The following is a 16,528-nucleotide window of genomic DNA, read 5'->3' as shown; positions in this document are numbered from 1 at the left end:
AGTATGATGCTTGTTGATTGGCTGCTTTGCAGCCTTTCAAAAAGCGCCAAGAAAGCGCCGAACACCGAACTCGAACCCGGACTTTTATGAAAATGTTCGGGTTCGGGTCCGTGTCACGGACACCCCAAAATTCGGTACGAACCCGAACTATACAGTTCGGGTTCGCTCATCCCTAGTCGTTATATCATTTTAATTTGTTCAATTGACAACCAAATTTACACTATTGCATCCGTTAAACTCCTATAAATGCACAACACTCCAGCGGTGATGTTCATGAAAAACTTTATTAAACATATATGCATACAAACACAATAAATTAATGATACATAGTTAAAACCCAGAAGGGAAATACAGACAAGTGTGGATGAAGATTCCCCCCATAGCCGGTATAAATATCAGTGCATAATAGTTGTAGCAGGTTGCCACTGCTTGTGTGGTACACCGGAAAACCGTCTCAAGCGTACTAAAATAATCAAATAACTCTAATACAAGTCACCCCAGTGGAGGCAAAACCTCATCCCTTATCTATGTATCATTCATTTATTGTGTTTGTATGTATATATGCTTAATAAAGTTTTTCATGAACATCACCACTGGCGTGTTGTGCATTTATAGTTTAGAGTTTAATAATCTGTGGCCGTGCGGTGCACATATTGGCTGGTGACAGCCGTTGTTGGTATATTACTAATTTTCCCTGTTGCATTACAGAAGAATCTAATATGGATTATCGATCACGTGATCTAACCTGGATTGCCCAGGTGGAAGCAGTATTCTCAGGAGGGGCAGGAGGTGTGGAGGATCCTGGTCAGCGGAACACGAGGGAGCTCAAGATAAGGTTCAAGAATCTGTTGCACAAGCGTATTAGAACATGGTGGAATAAGGCCACATTAGAACAATACATTCTTAAATCACTAATTCCGAGGGGTTTGAGGGTGCAGACTTTTCCCTCCTATGGCTGGGAAGATAGCGAGTTTTGCAGTAAATGGGAGGCAACTTGTGATGGCTGCTCGCGCAGCCAGATGCAGCTCATTATTGAGCTGAATACTAAAACCCTGTCCCAGCTTGAAGGAGAGATTGGTGAAGTGGAAACATCACTAGCCCAAACAATGTCCACAAGTGAATTGGAAGCCTTTAGAAAAGAGGTGGATGCACTATTCATTAAATGGGAGGAGCAAATTAAAACTACTAAGATGAAAAAACTACAGAGGGATCGCCTAGATGTTGAGATGAATAGGGTGTATCGCTGGAAACACAGAGACCCGGATGCAAGACTGAGATCGGCATCGGTAACCTCCATTTCGTCAAGAAGTGAGAATGGGAGCTCTGTGGTTTCCGACGCCAGAAGATACCCTCACAGAGCTAATCAATGTAAGGATGCGAACCCCCGGGGGCCGATAGGAAAGAGACGCCCGGACGGGACGTCTGGAATGTTACAGGTAATCAATCTGTCTACTCGTGTATTGCTGGACGATCAGAGTTCCATTCTGGGGAAGGGTCTTTCCTTCCCCCCTAGTAGTGATTTTGATTTGTTTTTGACAGTGAGAGATGTGCACTTGTTTGCACGCAAGTTGGTTTTAAAGAAATTATTTTATCAGAGACCGGACCCCAATTTTCCAACTTTACAGGAGCAAGAGGCATTGGCCACATTGACGTCCTTGTTGGAGGAGAATGACATGCCTGCAGACACTGGTGAGTTCCCTAAGAAATTTGGTCCTAAATCCAAGAAATTCCCCCCATTGTCACTCTTTCCCAATGTCGATTTATTTGTACAGATGGTGTGCAATGATCTGAGTAACATTTCAGCATCTAACGCCATTGATAACTGCACTAAGGGGGAAAGGGTTGCCCTAAAGGAAATGAAAACCTGGAATGATGTGGTGATTAAAGGGGCTGACAAGGGGGGCAATATTGTTATCTGGCCCCGCACCCTGTATGAAAAGGAGGTTTGGAGGCAGTTGCATGACAAGGCTTGTTATGCTAGGCTGACCTTCAACCCTACCATAAAATATACAGAGGAATTAAGTAGCATATTGAATGGGGGTGTGCTGGAAGGTGTCATCTCAGCCAAACAGGCGTCATATCTATTGCAAGAGTATCCGGTAATTCCCACCTTATACCTTCTTCCTAAGGTGCATAAGGATTTGCAAGAACCCCCGGGATGCCCGATTGTGTTGGGAACCAACAGTCTAAATGAGGCAGTATGCAATTACATCGATTCTGTTTTGCACCCACTGGTCGAGGAGCTACCATCACACCTGAAAGATACCATGGATGTACTCAGAAAAGTGGAAGATCTGCATCTGGACCCCGATATGCTGCTGGCGACGTGTGACGTTGAGTCGCTATATACATCCATTAAGCACTCAGATGGGCTCAAGGCAGCGGAGTTCTTTTTACATAGCTTCAATGTGGAGGCCAAGAAATGTAAGTTTATTATGACATTACTGGAATTTGTGCTCACGCACAATTTTTTCACGTTTGGGGGTCTCTTTTTCCTGCAGCTCCGGGGTACAGCGATGGGGGCGGCTTGTGCACCCTCGTACGCTAATCTGTTCCTGGGGCTGTGGGAGAGAGAGATCCTACAAACCATTGTGTCTTCCCTAGGGCTGAAGGTTCAGTACTGGGGAAGATACATTGATGACCTGCTTATCATCTGGCAGGGGTCTACTGAGGAATTTATGCTGTTTGTGGATGAGCTAAATAAGAACCAGCTGAACATTCGACTCACGTTCACGTGCAGCAGGACAGAGATTGATTTTCTGGATGTGAAGTTGCGGGTGGATGCTGATGGGAGGATATCCTCAGATCTGTTCAGGAAACATACTTCGGTAAATTCACTTCTGCTAGCACAGTCCTCTCACCCGAGGAATCTGATCAACAGTATTCCTGTTGGGCAGTTCCTACAGGCCAGAAGGATTTGTTCCACTGATTATCTTTTTGAAATTTAGGCTGACGACCTGCGGAAGAGATTTCAGCAGCGAGAATATACACGACGCCCGATTGAGAGGGCATACCGTCGAGCACGCCAGGTCAAGCGTCCCAAACTTTTACAACCACGAATGCGGCGGGATGTACCGTACGAGACACGATTCATCACCACATATAACAATAACTGCACCGAAATAGGTGAGGTACTACTCAAATATTGGGGAATACTGCGCGGGGATCCACAGTTGGGACCAACAATGTCGGCTCGTCCATTAACATTAATTTATTGTGTTTGTATGCATATATGTTTAATAAAGTTTTTCATGAACATCACCGCTGGTGTGTTGTGCATTTAAAGAAGTTTAATAATCTGTGGCTGTGCGGTGCACATATTGGCTGGTGACAGCCGTTGTTAGTATATTACTATTGCATCCATATACACTCCTAATAAATCCTAAATCCGCTTCTTCAATCGATTCCTTGCTGTATTAATGCCTCTGAAACAAGGCCTCTTTGGTCCTTTGCGGTGAGTACAATAAGATTCTAGACCCTATCATGGATAAATCTCCTCCAAATATGCAAGACAAAGATTTCTCCTTTAGAAACCTTCTTCACAAAGAAGGAATTTTTGACACTTGGCGTATTTTACATGCATCCGAGAAGGACTTCACCTTTTTTTCAATCCCTCATAACTCATACTCTCATATAGAGATTTTTATAGACAAAATTCTGCTGCAAGACATTATTTCTGCAGATATAGGAATTATATCATGGTCAGACCATGCCCCAACATCTATAACTATCAAACAACAAATTTCCAAATCACACTTCGCACCCTAGAGACGGAACAACTCCATCTTAAATAATCCAGAATACCTAGATGAACTCCACAAAGCTTTGAAAGAGTACTTTGAAATCAACTCAACACCAGATATCTCCATGACAACTATATGGTGCGCACATAAGGCTGTGGTGAGGTCTTTTTCTAAAGTACTCTGCCCTTGAAAAGAAAAAACTTACACAAAAAATGGAATTACTTAATAGTAAAACTTCAGAATTAGAGAATTAAAACAAAAAATCCCCCAAAATAACTTACACCCTTCAACTAAAAGAACTAAGGCATGAATTATATGTCCTTATGCAATTTAGGTTTGAATTTCTCCTCCGCAAATCTAAGTCAATGTACTACTATAGCGGAAATAAAGCCAATAAATCTTTGGCAAATAGAATCAAAACTAAATCAGCCAAATCCAGAATCCCCCATTTATATAACATGAACCATCAGAAAATCATCAACCGACAAGATATAGCAAATGAATTTGCTTCCTACTACTCCAAACTATACAACCTGAACAAAGACCACCAAATCCCACAACGGGACCTTAATTCAATCAACGCATTTCTAAACAAAATTTCTCTTCCCAAACTAACACAATCCCAACTAGTAAAACTAAACCAAGACATACAAATCGACGAGATAGTGAAGGTCATATCCTCTCTTAAACTCAACAAATCCCCAGCTCCAGATTAACTAACGAATACTATAAGGTCTTCTCCCCAACCCTATTAGAACATATCAGAGAATGTTTCCAACAATTTTTTGAAGGTCATCCCATTTCTAAAGAAATGTTGTCTGCTATTATAGTGACACTACCTAAAGCAGGCAAACCCCCTTGACAACCCGGCCAATTTTCGCCCTATTTCCCTTTTCAACTCAGTCATAAAAATTTTCGAATTATTGTCCAATCGATTGATAGATATTCTACCTGACCTGGTCAATAATGATCAAGTGGGATTTGTCAAAAACAGACAGACATCAGATGGTACAAGAAGGTTCATAGACCTTCTAGATGTCATCAACAGTCGCAAAACGCCTTCTCTGCTCCTATCTTTGGATGCGAAGAAGGCGTTTGATAGAGTCAACTGGGACTTTTTGAAAGCTACAATAACTAAATTTGGCTTCCAGGGCAATTTTTTGACAGCTCTCCTGGCATTATACTCTAATCCTAATACGGTAGTTCAGGTTTCTTGTCTGCTCTATTTGATATTACGAATGGTACCCGACAAGGATGCCCCATGTCACCATAAATTTTTGCCCTAATCATGGAACCTCTTGCAGAGAGCATTAGATCCACTCAAGAGATCAAAGGTATTAAGATTTATGGACAAACTCATAAAATTGGTCTCTTTGTGGATGACACCATCCTAATTATGTCACATCCTGCAATCTCCCTTCCAGCTGTGGTAGAGATACTCGAACTCTTCAGTGCAGCATCCTACTACAAGATTAATGTTAATAAATCACTAACACTCCCCATAAACCTTAAATGCACGGAAATCCGTTCTTTAAAATCCAAATTTCAGTTTCAATGGGTCAAAGATAAGCTCCCATGTTTAGGCATAACATTATCATATCCCCCCTCAACATTATTTCAATCTAATTACCTCACCTTATTGGAAGAGATTAAAAATAAATTAACCTCTTTCAAAATGTTTGGTATCTCATGGCTGGGCAGAATCACAGTTTCCAAAATGATGGTCCTGCCCAAAATCCTTTATACCTTCAGGAATGTATATATTTATGTTCCGACCTCCTACATTAGAGACCTATAGGCCATTATTACAAAATTTGTCTGGAACGGAAAAAGAGCTAAAGCATGATCAGATGTTTTGTTCTCATACCTATCTAGAGGAAGGGTGAATTGTCCTTCCCTTTCATTGTACTATAAATCAGTGATACTATCTCATTTGAAATCTCTCTGGATAAAAGATGTTTCTAAAAAATGGGTACAAATCGAACTAGGAATGCTGAAAAACTATGAAATTTCCCATTTTTTACATGTACAGCCATAATAAGACTGTGGTTGGATACAAAAATTAATGTACTTTTCATCCCAACAAACATATTAGACATACTCATAAATGTTCCTAAGTTATTTATTCCTAATTTCTCTGTATCAAACTGGAACAATAAAGGCATTATTTGCCTGGGGGATGTTGGGAGGTTTTGAGTTGGCCAATTCTCTACTTTAGTCGAAAAAATATCACCTCTCGGACCCAGATCTTTTTATGTACATGCAGTTAAGACACTTGGTTAAATCAAAAGTCTGCAGTCTTTCTGTCGTCCCCCCCCCCAAATTTCAGTATTATCTAGTTGGATGAATAACCCCCACTACAATTCGCATAGCATCTCCTTTTGCTACAAAAACTTTTTATTGGAGGAGGAAGATGGGATAGAAGCCATTAAAAAAAATGGCACAGTGACTTAAACCAAGTTTTTCAGGACAATCAATGGAAAGCTGCTCTTATCTATACCAAAATTTTCAAAATGTATTTCACACCTCGAGACACACAGAAAGGTGTTTTACAGATGGTACTTCACCCCATCCCGCTTGTCTCAGATATTTCCTGACACAAACAATATCTGCTGGAGATGTGGAAAAGAAGAAGGCACCTTTATTCATATGTGGTGGGACTGCTTTCTTATAAAAGAAGTCTGGACCCAGGTATTCCAGATACTAACCAAACTCTGTCAATTTCTCCTCGATCCTAACCCAGCCCTGGCTCTACTTTCATTAGGTATAGACAAATTTAATTTCTTACATGCTACCATTATCTCTCACATGTGTATAACAGTAAAACAAAAAATCACTCTCTCCTGGAAACAAAATTTACCCATATTTATTTCCACCATTATCAAATCGGTCAACGAACAATGTTGGTACGAAAAAAAGTCTGCCTCGGCCTTCAGTTACCTAAACAAACATTATCCAAGATGGGAGGTCTGGACTTCCTCCTCCTTCTACAATTCGAGCCCTTAACACGCATGCAATACTGAGAATAGTTTTGTCACCTCTTCCCTAATCGCCTTACACATGATTAGGACTCTGATGAACCTTAAGACAACTGCCTTGATGTAGAATACACCTACTGATTACATTGATATATCCCTCTTGTTACTTTGTTATTTCCTCTTTATCTGTATTATGTATATTGTGTAAAACTGTTAACATCTCAAATCCAATTACTGATTTAATTTCTGTAACTGTATGTGGTACATTAATAAAAACCTTGTTTCAAAAAAAAGAAAAGACTATGACCAACTAAATCCTGAGTAAAGGGTCTGAATACGTATCCCAATGATAGTTATGCCAATTAAAGATTTTTTTTTTTCCTTTTCAATAAATTTCTAACATTCTGTTCTCACTTTGTCATTATGGGGGACTGAGTGCAGATTATGATGGGAAAAACCTTGAATTTTCAAATGCAATACATGCTCCCATCCAGATGTGTCTTTCAGGGAAGGCCTTGTATATTTCAGCAAGACACTGCTAAGCCACATACTGCATCTATTACAACTGCAGTCACCAGTAGAAAACATTTGGCGCGTCATAAAAATGAAAAATCCAGCAAAGAAGACCCAGGACTGTTGGGCAGCTAAAATCTTACATTAGACGAAAATGGGACATTTCTTTCCCAAAACTCCAGCAATTGGTCTCCTCTTTTCCCAGAGGTATACAGACTGTTGTTAAAAGTAAAGGGGATGCTGCCTTTTGTGGGGCTCCCATGTGACCCTACCCAGGCTCCACCCCTCAACCCACAGCTCCACCCCACCCCTGGGTCCACCATTGAACCTTCCTAATAATAAGTAATAATGTCCACCAGCAGTAATAATGCACAATAATGTCACTGACATCAGATGCTCTTGGCCTGCCTGTTCCTTCCAGAGTGGATACTCCAGTGGTTCCATTTCTAGTTGCCTGAAACTGCTGTGACATTAAAACATAGTTGTACCCCCAGAAATAAATTATATAATGCACTGTGCCCCCTGAAATAAATAATACAATGCACTGTGCCCCAGAAATAAATAATACAATGCACTGTGCCCCTGAAATAAATACTACAATGCACTCTGCTCCCAAAAATAAATTATATAATGCAGTGTGCCCCCTGAAATAAATACAAAAATGCACTGTACCTGTGAAATAAATATGAGAATGCACTGCGCCCCCCGAAATAAATAATACTATGCACCACAATCCCAGAAATAAATAATGCAAAGCACTGTGCCCTTAAAAAAATAATACAAATCATTGTGCCCCAGAAATTAATACTAAAATGCACTGTACCACAGAAATACCGTAAATAATACAGTGCACTGCACTCCCAGGACTAAAAAAATACAATGCACTGCGCCCCTGGAATAAATTTTTAAATGCACTCCACTCCCAGAAATAACTACTACAATGCACTGTGCCCTTGAAATTAATAATACAGTGCTTTGTACCCCTGGAATAAATACTATAATGCACTGCGCCCCTAAAAATAAATAACGCAATACACTGCGCCCCCAGAAATAAATAATACAATGCACTGCACCCCATAAATAAATACAATGCATTGCATCCCCAAAAATAAATAATACAATGCACTACGCTCCTAGAAATTTATAATACAGTGCTCGGTGCCCCTGAAATAAATAATACAATGCAGTGCATCCCCAAAATAAAGACTACAATGCACTGCGCTCCCAGAAATAAATACTACAATGTACTGCACCCAAGAAATTAATAATACAATGCACTGTGCCCCTGGAGTAAATACTACAATGCACTGCATCCCAAAAAAAAATAATCCAATGCACTGCGCCCCCAGAAATAAATAATAAAATGCACACCTCCTCTGTAAATAAATAATTAAATGCACTGAACCCCAAAAATAAGTAATTCATTGAAGTGCAGCCCTGAAATAAATACTGCAATGCACTGAACCCCAGAAAGAAATAATTCAATACACTGCGCCCCAGAAATAAATAATACAATGCACAGTGCTCCTTGATATAGCACCCTTAAAATACATAATTTATACATAGTGCTCTGTTTGAAATAATGCATGCATATTTCCCCCAAACAATAAGAATGCCTTCCTTTAAGTATAAGCCACTCTTCCGACTCCGCTAAGCCATGCCCCTCACTGCAGGCAAAGGGGGGGGAAAGTACTGGAAGACCTTCAGGTGAGCTGTGGGTGGCCTGGAGTGCTTCTCCTCCCCTCAGTCAGCCCAGAGAGGCATGTTTGCCAGCTCTAGTGACTGATTGGCAGTGAGAGAAGCCTCAGTCAGTCAATTTGTGCCTGCAGCTCACGCTCTTACAGCACAATTCTATTGTCTGAGCGTGAGCTGCTGGAAAGGAGGACATCTCTGCGTCTCAGCGCACGGACGGAGGACAGGAAGCCAGAAAACCAAACTGTCCAGCCTACATCCAGATGTCTGGCCACCCTAATATATACAGTTGGAATTATATGGATTTCTGCACAAATTGGTCATAAAATGTGATCTGAACTTCATCTAAGTCACAACAATAGACAATTACAGTCTGCTTAAACTAATAACACACAAAGAATTAAATGTTACCATGTTTTTATTGATCACACCACGTAAACATTCACAGTGCAGGTGGGAAAAGTATGTGAACCCCTAGACAAATGACATCTCCAAGACCTAATTAGAGTAAGGTGTCAGCCAACTGGAGTCCAATCAATGAGATGAGATTGGAGGTGTTTGTTACAGCTGCCCTGCCCTATAAAAAAAATACACCAGTTCTGGGTTGGCTTTTCACAAGAAGCATTGCCTGATGTTAATGATGCCTTGCACAAAAGAGCTCTCAGAAGACCTACGATTAAGAATTGTTGACTTGCATAAAGCTGGAAAGGGTTATAAAAGTATCTCCAAAAGCCTTGCTGTTCATCAGTCCACGGTAAGACAAATTGTCTATAAATGGAGAAAGTTCAACACTGCTGCTACTTTCCCTAGGTGTGGCCGTCCTGTAAAGATGACTGCAAGAGCACAGCGCAGACTGAGGTGAAGAAGAATCCTAGAGTGTCAGCTAAAGACTTACAAAAGTCTCTGGCATATGCTAACATCCCTGTTAGCGAATCTACGATACGTAAAACATTAAACAAGAATGGATTTCATGGGAGGATACCACAGAGGAAGCCACTGCTGTCCAAAAAAAACATTGCTGCACGTTTACAGTTTGCACAAGAGCACCTGGATGTTCCACAGCAGTACTGGCAAAATATTCTGTGGACAAATGAAACCAAAGTTGAGTTGTTTGGAAGAAACACACAACACTATGTGTGGAGAAAAAGAGGCACAGCACACCAACATCAAACCCTCATCCCACTGTGAAGTATGGTGGTGGGGCTCATGGTTTGGGGCTGCTTTGCTGCGTCAGGGCCTGGACGGGTTGCTATCATCGAAGGAAAAATGAATTCCCAAGTTTATCAAGACATTTTGCAGGAGAACTTAAGGCCATCTGTCTACCAGCTGAAGCTCAACAGAAGATGGGTATTGCAACAGGACAACGACCCAAATCATAGAAGTAAATCAACAACAGAATGGCTTAAACAGAAGAAAATACGCCTTCTGGAGTGGCCCAGTCAGAGTCCTGATCTCAACCCGATTGAGATGCTGTGGCATGACCTCAAGAAAGCGATTCACACGACATCCCAAGAATATTGCTGAACTGAAACTGTTCTGTAAAAAGGAATGGTCAAGAATTATTCCTGACCGTTGTGCACGTCTGATCTGCAACTACAGGAAACGTTTGGTTGAAGTTATTGCTGCCAAAGGAGGTTCAACCAGTTATTAAATACAAGGGGTTCACATACTTTTCCCACCTGCACTGTGAATGTTTACATGGTGTGCTCAATAAAAACATGGTAACATTTCATTGTTTGTGTGTTATTAGTTTAAGCAGACTGTGATTGTCTATTGTTGTGACTTAGATGAAGATCAGATCACATTTTATGACCAATTTGTGCAGAAATCCATATCATTCCAAAGGGTTCACATACTTTTTCTTGCAACTGTGTATATATATATATATATATATATATATATATATATATATATATATATATAGAAATAAATACACTGCAGCACTTCCAGTAGGTGAAAATAGTGGGTTCCTTTTATTCACCCATGCAACGTTTCGATCCACTTGCTGGGACCATTTTCAAGCGGCTTGAAAATGGTCCCAGCAAGTGGATCGAAACGTTGCATGGGTGAATAAAAGGAACCCACTATTTTCAGCTACTGGAAGTGCTGCGGTGTATTTATTTCTATTCAATAACACTTTGGTAAAGTGCAACACCGCTGGCACCCGCTATTACAGGTTGTTTTACAAGGTGTGCTGCCCAGAACTTCCATATTTGCTATATATATATATATATATTTATATTTATACACGGAAACATACACACGCATATTACCTTTTCTGGAGACAGATGAAGTTCAGCTCAGTGTTGGTAGCTTCCCCCTCCTGTTCCTCCCCACTGATGAGCAGGGCCTGGACGGCCTTCAAGAAGCTCATGTTGATACCTAGCAAAGACGTCAGGGGGAGGCAGGATCGCTATGTGCAGACTGGCCATGGCTGGTGATAGGGGCCTCTGCCCCAGCTTCCTTCTCTACTAGAGCAGACAGGGCAGCTTCATTTCATTAGAAGGAATGGCTGCAGGATCGTACTGTGGGCTTCTCCAATGCTGGTGACAGCTGCAGGATATGGCCAAGCCCCCTAGCGTACTATGAAGCTCCAGGCCACATACAGTAGTAGTAGCTGAACTGCCCTGATGGCGGTCCAGTCTATGAGGTCTGTAAATCATTTCACTCTGTTTTTATCTACATTTATGTACATTTTACACAGCTTCTCAACTTTTTTGGAATTGGGGCTGTGATTATGACATAACACTATCACGTCTAATATGGCAGGTAACAGACGTGCAACACATAGGGGAGTGAAGGAGAGTACCCTTTCACTAGGGAGAGGGAGGAATGGTGACCCCCTAACTCACCTAGCACTGGCACCTGGCTGCCCTGACACGCTGCTAACCCATACGCCGATCACGTGCCTCGTCCCTGGCTTATCCTGAAATAAGGCCTAGGTAGTGAATAGGGAGATGGGAGCACTAGTCCTCACCACTGACACCTAGGGTAACAACAGAGAAAGGACAAACACCACAAACAATCCGCAAAGGGAGACAACAAACAGGAGTGAACTGGAGATCCAACAGCTCCAGTTCCAAAACCTCCACAGCAACTCCAAGAATAGAATATCTAGAAGGAAGGTCTATATCTGGCAACAAGGGAAGCAGAAAGGGAGAATATATAGTAGCTGGGAGTGACTGACAAAGAACAGCTGAAAGGAAAAGCTACAGATTCCTAAATGGGACAAAAATGGGATCGCAAATCTAAGCAGGAAAACCTGAACCGTAATCCATTCCCACCACTAGGTCATGGAGCGATCTCTTGAAACCGAGTGATTAGCCACCCGCTTCGACCTTCTGACCCCAGGCACAACAGGGTCAGCGATAGGTTGTGACACCCTTGTGACAAACATTGACTGTACCTGTAGATCCTGGGGTGTAGATGGGTTTGTCAGTCTGTATAAATAGATATCCACTTTGAAAGGACACCAGGACAGCTTTCTCCAGAGAGCAAGCAGCAGACTTTACAGTGACGTACACAAACTGTTTCTTATTTGGGTTTTTCTCCAAATTATTAGAAGGGATCTGAAAGAAAAGTCATAATGGAAATCTGAAGAGGATGAAAGGAAGGAAAAGGCTATAACTCTTACCCAGATCTATTAACCACCGCATAGAATCTACAAGGAGCGTTTCTCTCTCTGGAGAATATGAAAATCAAGCCCATTGGTTTCAGTGAGAACTGTGTAATACTTCATTACTCTTTTGGTAGCACTAGGGAGTGTAACACAACGTCCAACTGATCTAAAAGCACTCATCAGCAATGCTTGTTTCTAGTGGCGTAACTAGAGTGCTAGGGGCCCCAGGGCAAACTTTGGATAGGACGCCCGCCCACACACACTGTGCCTGGTCGCACCATCTGTGTCCGTGATTGTTACACCCCTGGTCCCTGATCCCCCAGTAATGCCCCCAGTAATGTTTGTCTCTGCCCCCATACCAGTAGTGTCCCCCAATGCGCCCCAGTAGTGTCCACCACTGCCCCCAGTAATGTCTCCAGTAGTGCCCCCCACAGCCCTAAGTAGTGTCCTCCACTGCCCCCAGTAATGTCCCTAGTAATGTCCCCCACTGCCCCCAGTAGAGTCCCCCACTGCCCCCAGTAATGTCCCCAGTAGTGTCCCCGACTGCCCTCATTAGTGTCTCCCACAGCCCCTAGTAGTGTCCCCCCACTGCCCCCATTAGTGCCTCCCATAGCCCCTAGTAGTGTCCCTCACTGCCCCCATTAGTGCCTCCCACAGTCCCTAGTAGTGTCCCTCACTGCCCCCATTAGTGCCTCCCACAGTCCCTAGTAGTGTTCCCCACTGACCACAATCTTCATGTAATGGGGCCCAGCATTTTCACTGCACTTAATGCTGGGCCCCGTCAGAGCACTCAGCTTACCTGCATGATATGCACTCCAGTTTCCAGGCCCCCAGCATCAGACCCCGACACTTACTAAAACTAATCACAAATTAAGCTGGTGGAGGGAGCCTGTCTAAAATCGGTTAGGCTCCGCCCACCTGCTTAATTTGTGACAACGGGCCCCATTACATGTGAGCACAGCGGGTCCCTTCCACCTGCCAGTCTAGGTCGCACCCTCTGCGACCGCGATCATTATGCCCCTGCTTGTTTTAGAATTTTTTGTGATTTGGATTAGTCAATTACATACTTGGATTGAACTAAATATGAAAGTCAAAGTCATAGCTAGAAGAAGAAATAGAGTTAGTGCTTCCTGACCTAGGCCATGAAGCTGAAAGATATAACCAAGAAAAACATCTAGAAAGGGACTGAAGCATTAACCAAAGGGACGAATCAGTAATGAATCAATTTTTCCTGAAATGGCGTTAAAAAAAAAAAAAAGATGCATACCTCATCCATTTGCTCGCAGAGAGGCCATCGCGGCCATTTTGATAAAAGAAAAAATGGATGAGGTATGCATTTTTTTTTTAAAACCCCTGATTAAGGCTCAATGTGACTTTCAGATCCCGCGATCAGCATTGAACGCGGCATTATTAATATTATTATTATTATTTATTTATTTTAAAGCGCCATTAATTCCATGGTGCTGTACCCTGTGATGCCTGGACTTCTACTCGAGAGACTGCAATCTTACCGTCAACTTAACATCTCCAAAGTATCGGTTATTGCTGTTGACAGAGACGTTGGTTGAAACTAAAGTGAATTTCTTCAGGGGAAAGTCGTGGATTATGATTTCAGCATCAAACGCAGAACCATGTCCATCTACTATAATAATGGTCTCTTTGTTGTCCAAATGAAGCACGTTGGGTGTTATCAGGCTGCATCTAGTAGAAGAAACAGATGGAGAGAAAAGGTCAATATGTGAAATCTGCAGATACTGAATAGTCCCAGTTTGATTATGTCGTACCCCAGACCTGGGGGTACTACTATTGTGTTATTTAATTACTGCATTTTTACTGTATATGTTTTATATGTAATGTGAGTTGTACTATGTCATTTGATCCAGCAGGGGAGGTACTGGTTGGCAATGCCTGGCTGCAACAGGATTAACCATCTTGTCCCACCCCTAGAGTGGTCTGGTCCAACTTCTTGCCAAGAGGGGGAAGTCTAGGGTAGTTCGTTTAGAGAGAGTGCAGGCTTAGTTTGGATGTGAAAGTTCCTGGCCTGATAGTGGAGGAGTTGGGAAGTAGCTCACAGAGCACCAACTCCTAGGAACCGTATCCAAGTTAAAGACCCAGTTATCCCTCTCCTGCCAGAGAGTTGGGAAGTAGCTCATAGAGCACCAACTCTCATGACCCTGCCAGAGAGTTGGTATGTAGCTCGTAGAGCATCTACTCTCCAGAACCATACCCAAGACACTGTTGTGAGGTGAGGGACTACAGCTAAGACACCCATCACCAAACAACTACTAGGTCAGTTTCACCTACCGTAAGTACAGAACTGCAGTCATCCAACCAACCACCATAGCTCCTCAGCTGGTGCTAGAGAAGAATTAAATTGAAAGCTTGCTGCTGATACATGTGTTTCCAGTTCTATGTTGCACTCAGTGAAAAGGACTTTGTTACATATAACTATGGCTTCATTTTTCAGTACAATTACTATCTATCTATCTAGATGTATAGGGTCAGGTTATACTCACGGTGGCTGCGCGTAGGACCCAATGAGTCCATACAGTAGAAGAAGACACAAAGCTCCTAACCTCATGATACTGCCAGGGTTATGTGCTGTTTGCAGACACAGAGGGGGTTTATAAAGGATTTTAGCCTGAGTTCTCACCTTGACCGTATGGAGTTTTTCATCATAAACTGAAAAGATTTAAGGTACTGTACAGTAAGTAAACATTTGGCTGTGGGACAAATACAGGAATGCTAAATCAACACTGCCGGGAAATCACACAGCTCCAGCAAAAAAGACCATTGCACAATTCAGGGCAAAGTGAGAGGGAAGAAAAGAGCAGATTATACAGGGAGTGCAGAATTATTAGGCAAGTTGTATTTTTGAGGATTAATTTTATTATTGAACAACAACCATGTTCTCAATGAACCCAAAAAACTCATTAATATCAAAGCTGAATATTCGTGGAAGTAGTTTTTCGTTTGTTTTTAGTTTTAGCTATTTTAGGGGGATATCTGTGTGTGCAGGTGACTATTACTGTGCATCATTATTAGGCAACTTAACAAAAAACAAATATATACCCATTTCAATTATTTATTTTTACCAGTGAAACCAATATAACATCTCAACATTCACAAATAAACATTTCTGCCATTCAAAAACAAAACAAAAACAAATCGGTGACCAATATAGCCACCTTTCTTTGCAAGGACACTCAAAAGCCTGCCATCCATGGATTCTGTCAGTGTTTTGATCTGTTCACCATCAACATTGCGTGCAGCAGCAACCACAGCCTCCCAGACACTGTTCAGAGAGGTGTACTGTTTTCCCTCCTTGTAAATCTCACATTTGATGATGGACCACAGGTTCCCAATGGGGTTCAGATCAGGTGAACAAGGAGGCCATGTCATTAGATTTTCTTCTTTTATACCCTTTCTTGCCAGCCACGCTGTGGAGTACTTGGACGCGTGTGATGGAGCATTGTCCTGCATGAAAATCATGTTTTTCTTGAAGGATGCAGACTTCTTCCTGTACCACTGCTTGAAGAAGGTGTCTTCCAGAAACTGGCAGTAGGACTGGGAGTTGAGCTTGACTCCATCCTCAACCCGAAAAGGCCCCACAAGCTCATCTTTGATGATACCAGCCCAAACCAGTACTCCACCTCCACCTTGCTGGCGTCTGAGTCGGACTGGAGCTCTCTGCCCTTTACCAATCCAGCCACGGGCCCATCCATCTGGCCCATCAAGACTCACTCTCATTTCATCAGTCCATAAAACCTTAGAAAAATCAGTCTTGAGATATTTCTTGGCCCAGTCTTGACGTTTAAGCTTGTGTGTCTTGTTCAGTGGTAGTCGTCTTTCAGCCTTTCTTACCTTGGCCATGTCTCTGAGTATTGCACACCTTGTGCTTTTGGGCACTCCAGTTATGTTGCAGCTCTGAAATATGGCCAAACTGGTGGCAAGTGGCATCTTGGCAGCTGCACGCTTGACTT

At 42.2% G+C, this 16,528-nt stretch overlaps 1 protein-coding gene across 1 annotated transcript in view; it reads right to left on the bottom strand.

Moving 5' to 3' along the window:
• The window catches only part of LOC120988547 (complement C3-like), a 50,312-nt gene extending 35,184 nt beyond the window's left edge, over positions 1–15,128 (bottom strand). The window contains exons 1-3 of the mRNA XM_040416065.1: positions 15,062–15,128; positions 14,057–14,246; positions 12,333–12,495 (exon numbers count right to left, since the gene is read on the bottom strand). Coding sequence (XP_040271999.1) covers positions 12,333–12,495; positions 14,057–14,246; positions 15,062–15,126 — 418 coding nt within the window. The 5' untranslated portion in view covers positions 15,127–15,128. The remainder of the gene's footprint in view (positions 1–12,332; positions 12,496–14,056; positions 14,247–15,061) is intronic.
• Between the last annotated feature and the right edge of the window lie 1,400 nt (positions 15,129–16,528).

This window comes from Bufo bufo, chromosome 1, assembly GCF_905171765.1.
Source record: "Bufo bufo chromosome 1, aBufBuf1.1, whole genome shotgun sequence".
NCBI classification, from domain to species: domain Eukaryota; kingdom Metazoa; phylum Chordata; class Amphibia; order Anura; family Bufonidae; genus Bufo; species Bufo bufo.
The sequence above is the reverse complement of the archived record's forward strand: the minus strand, read 5'-3'. Positions and strand labels throughout refer to the sequence as shown.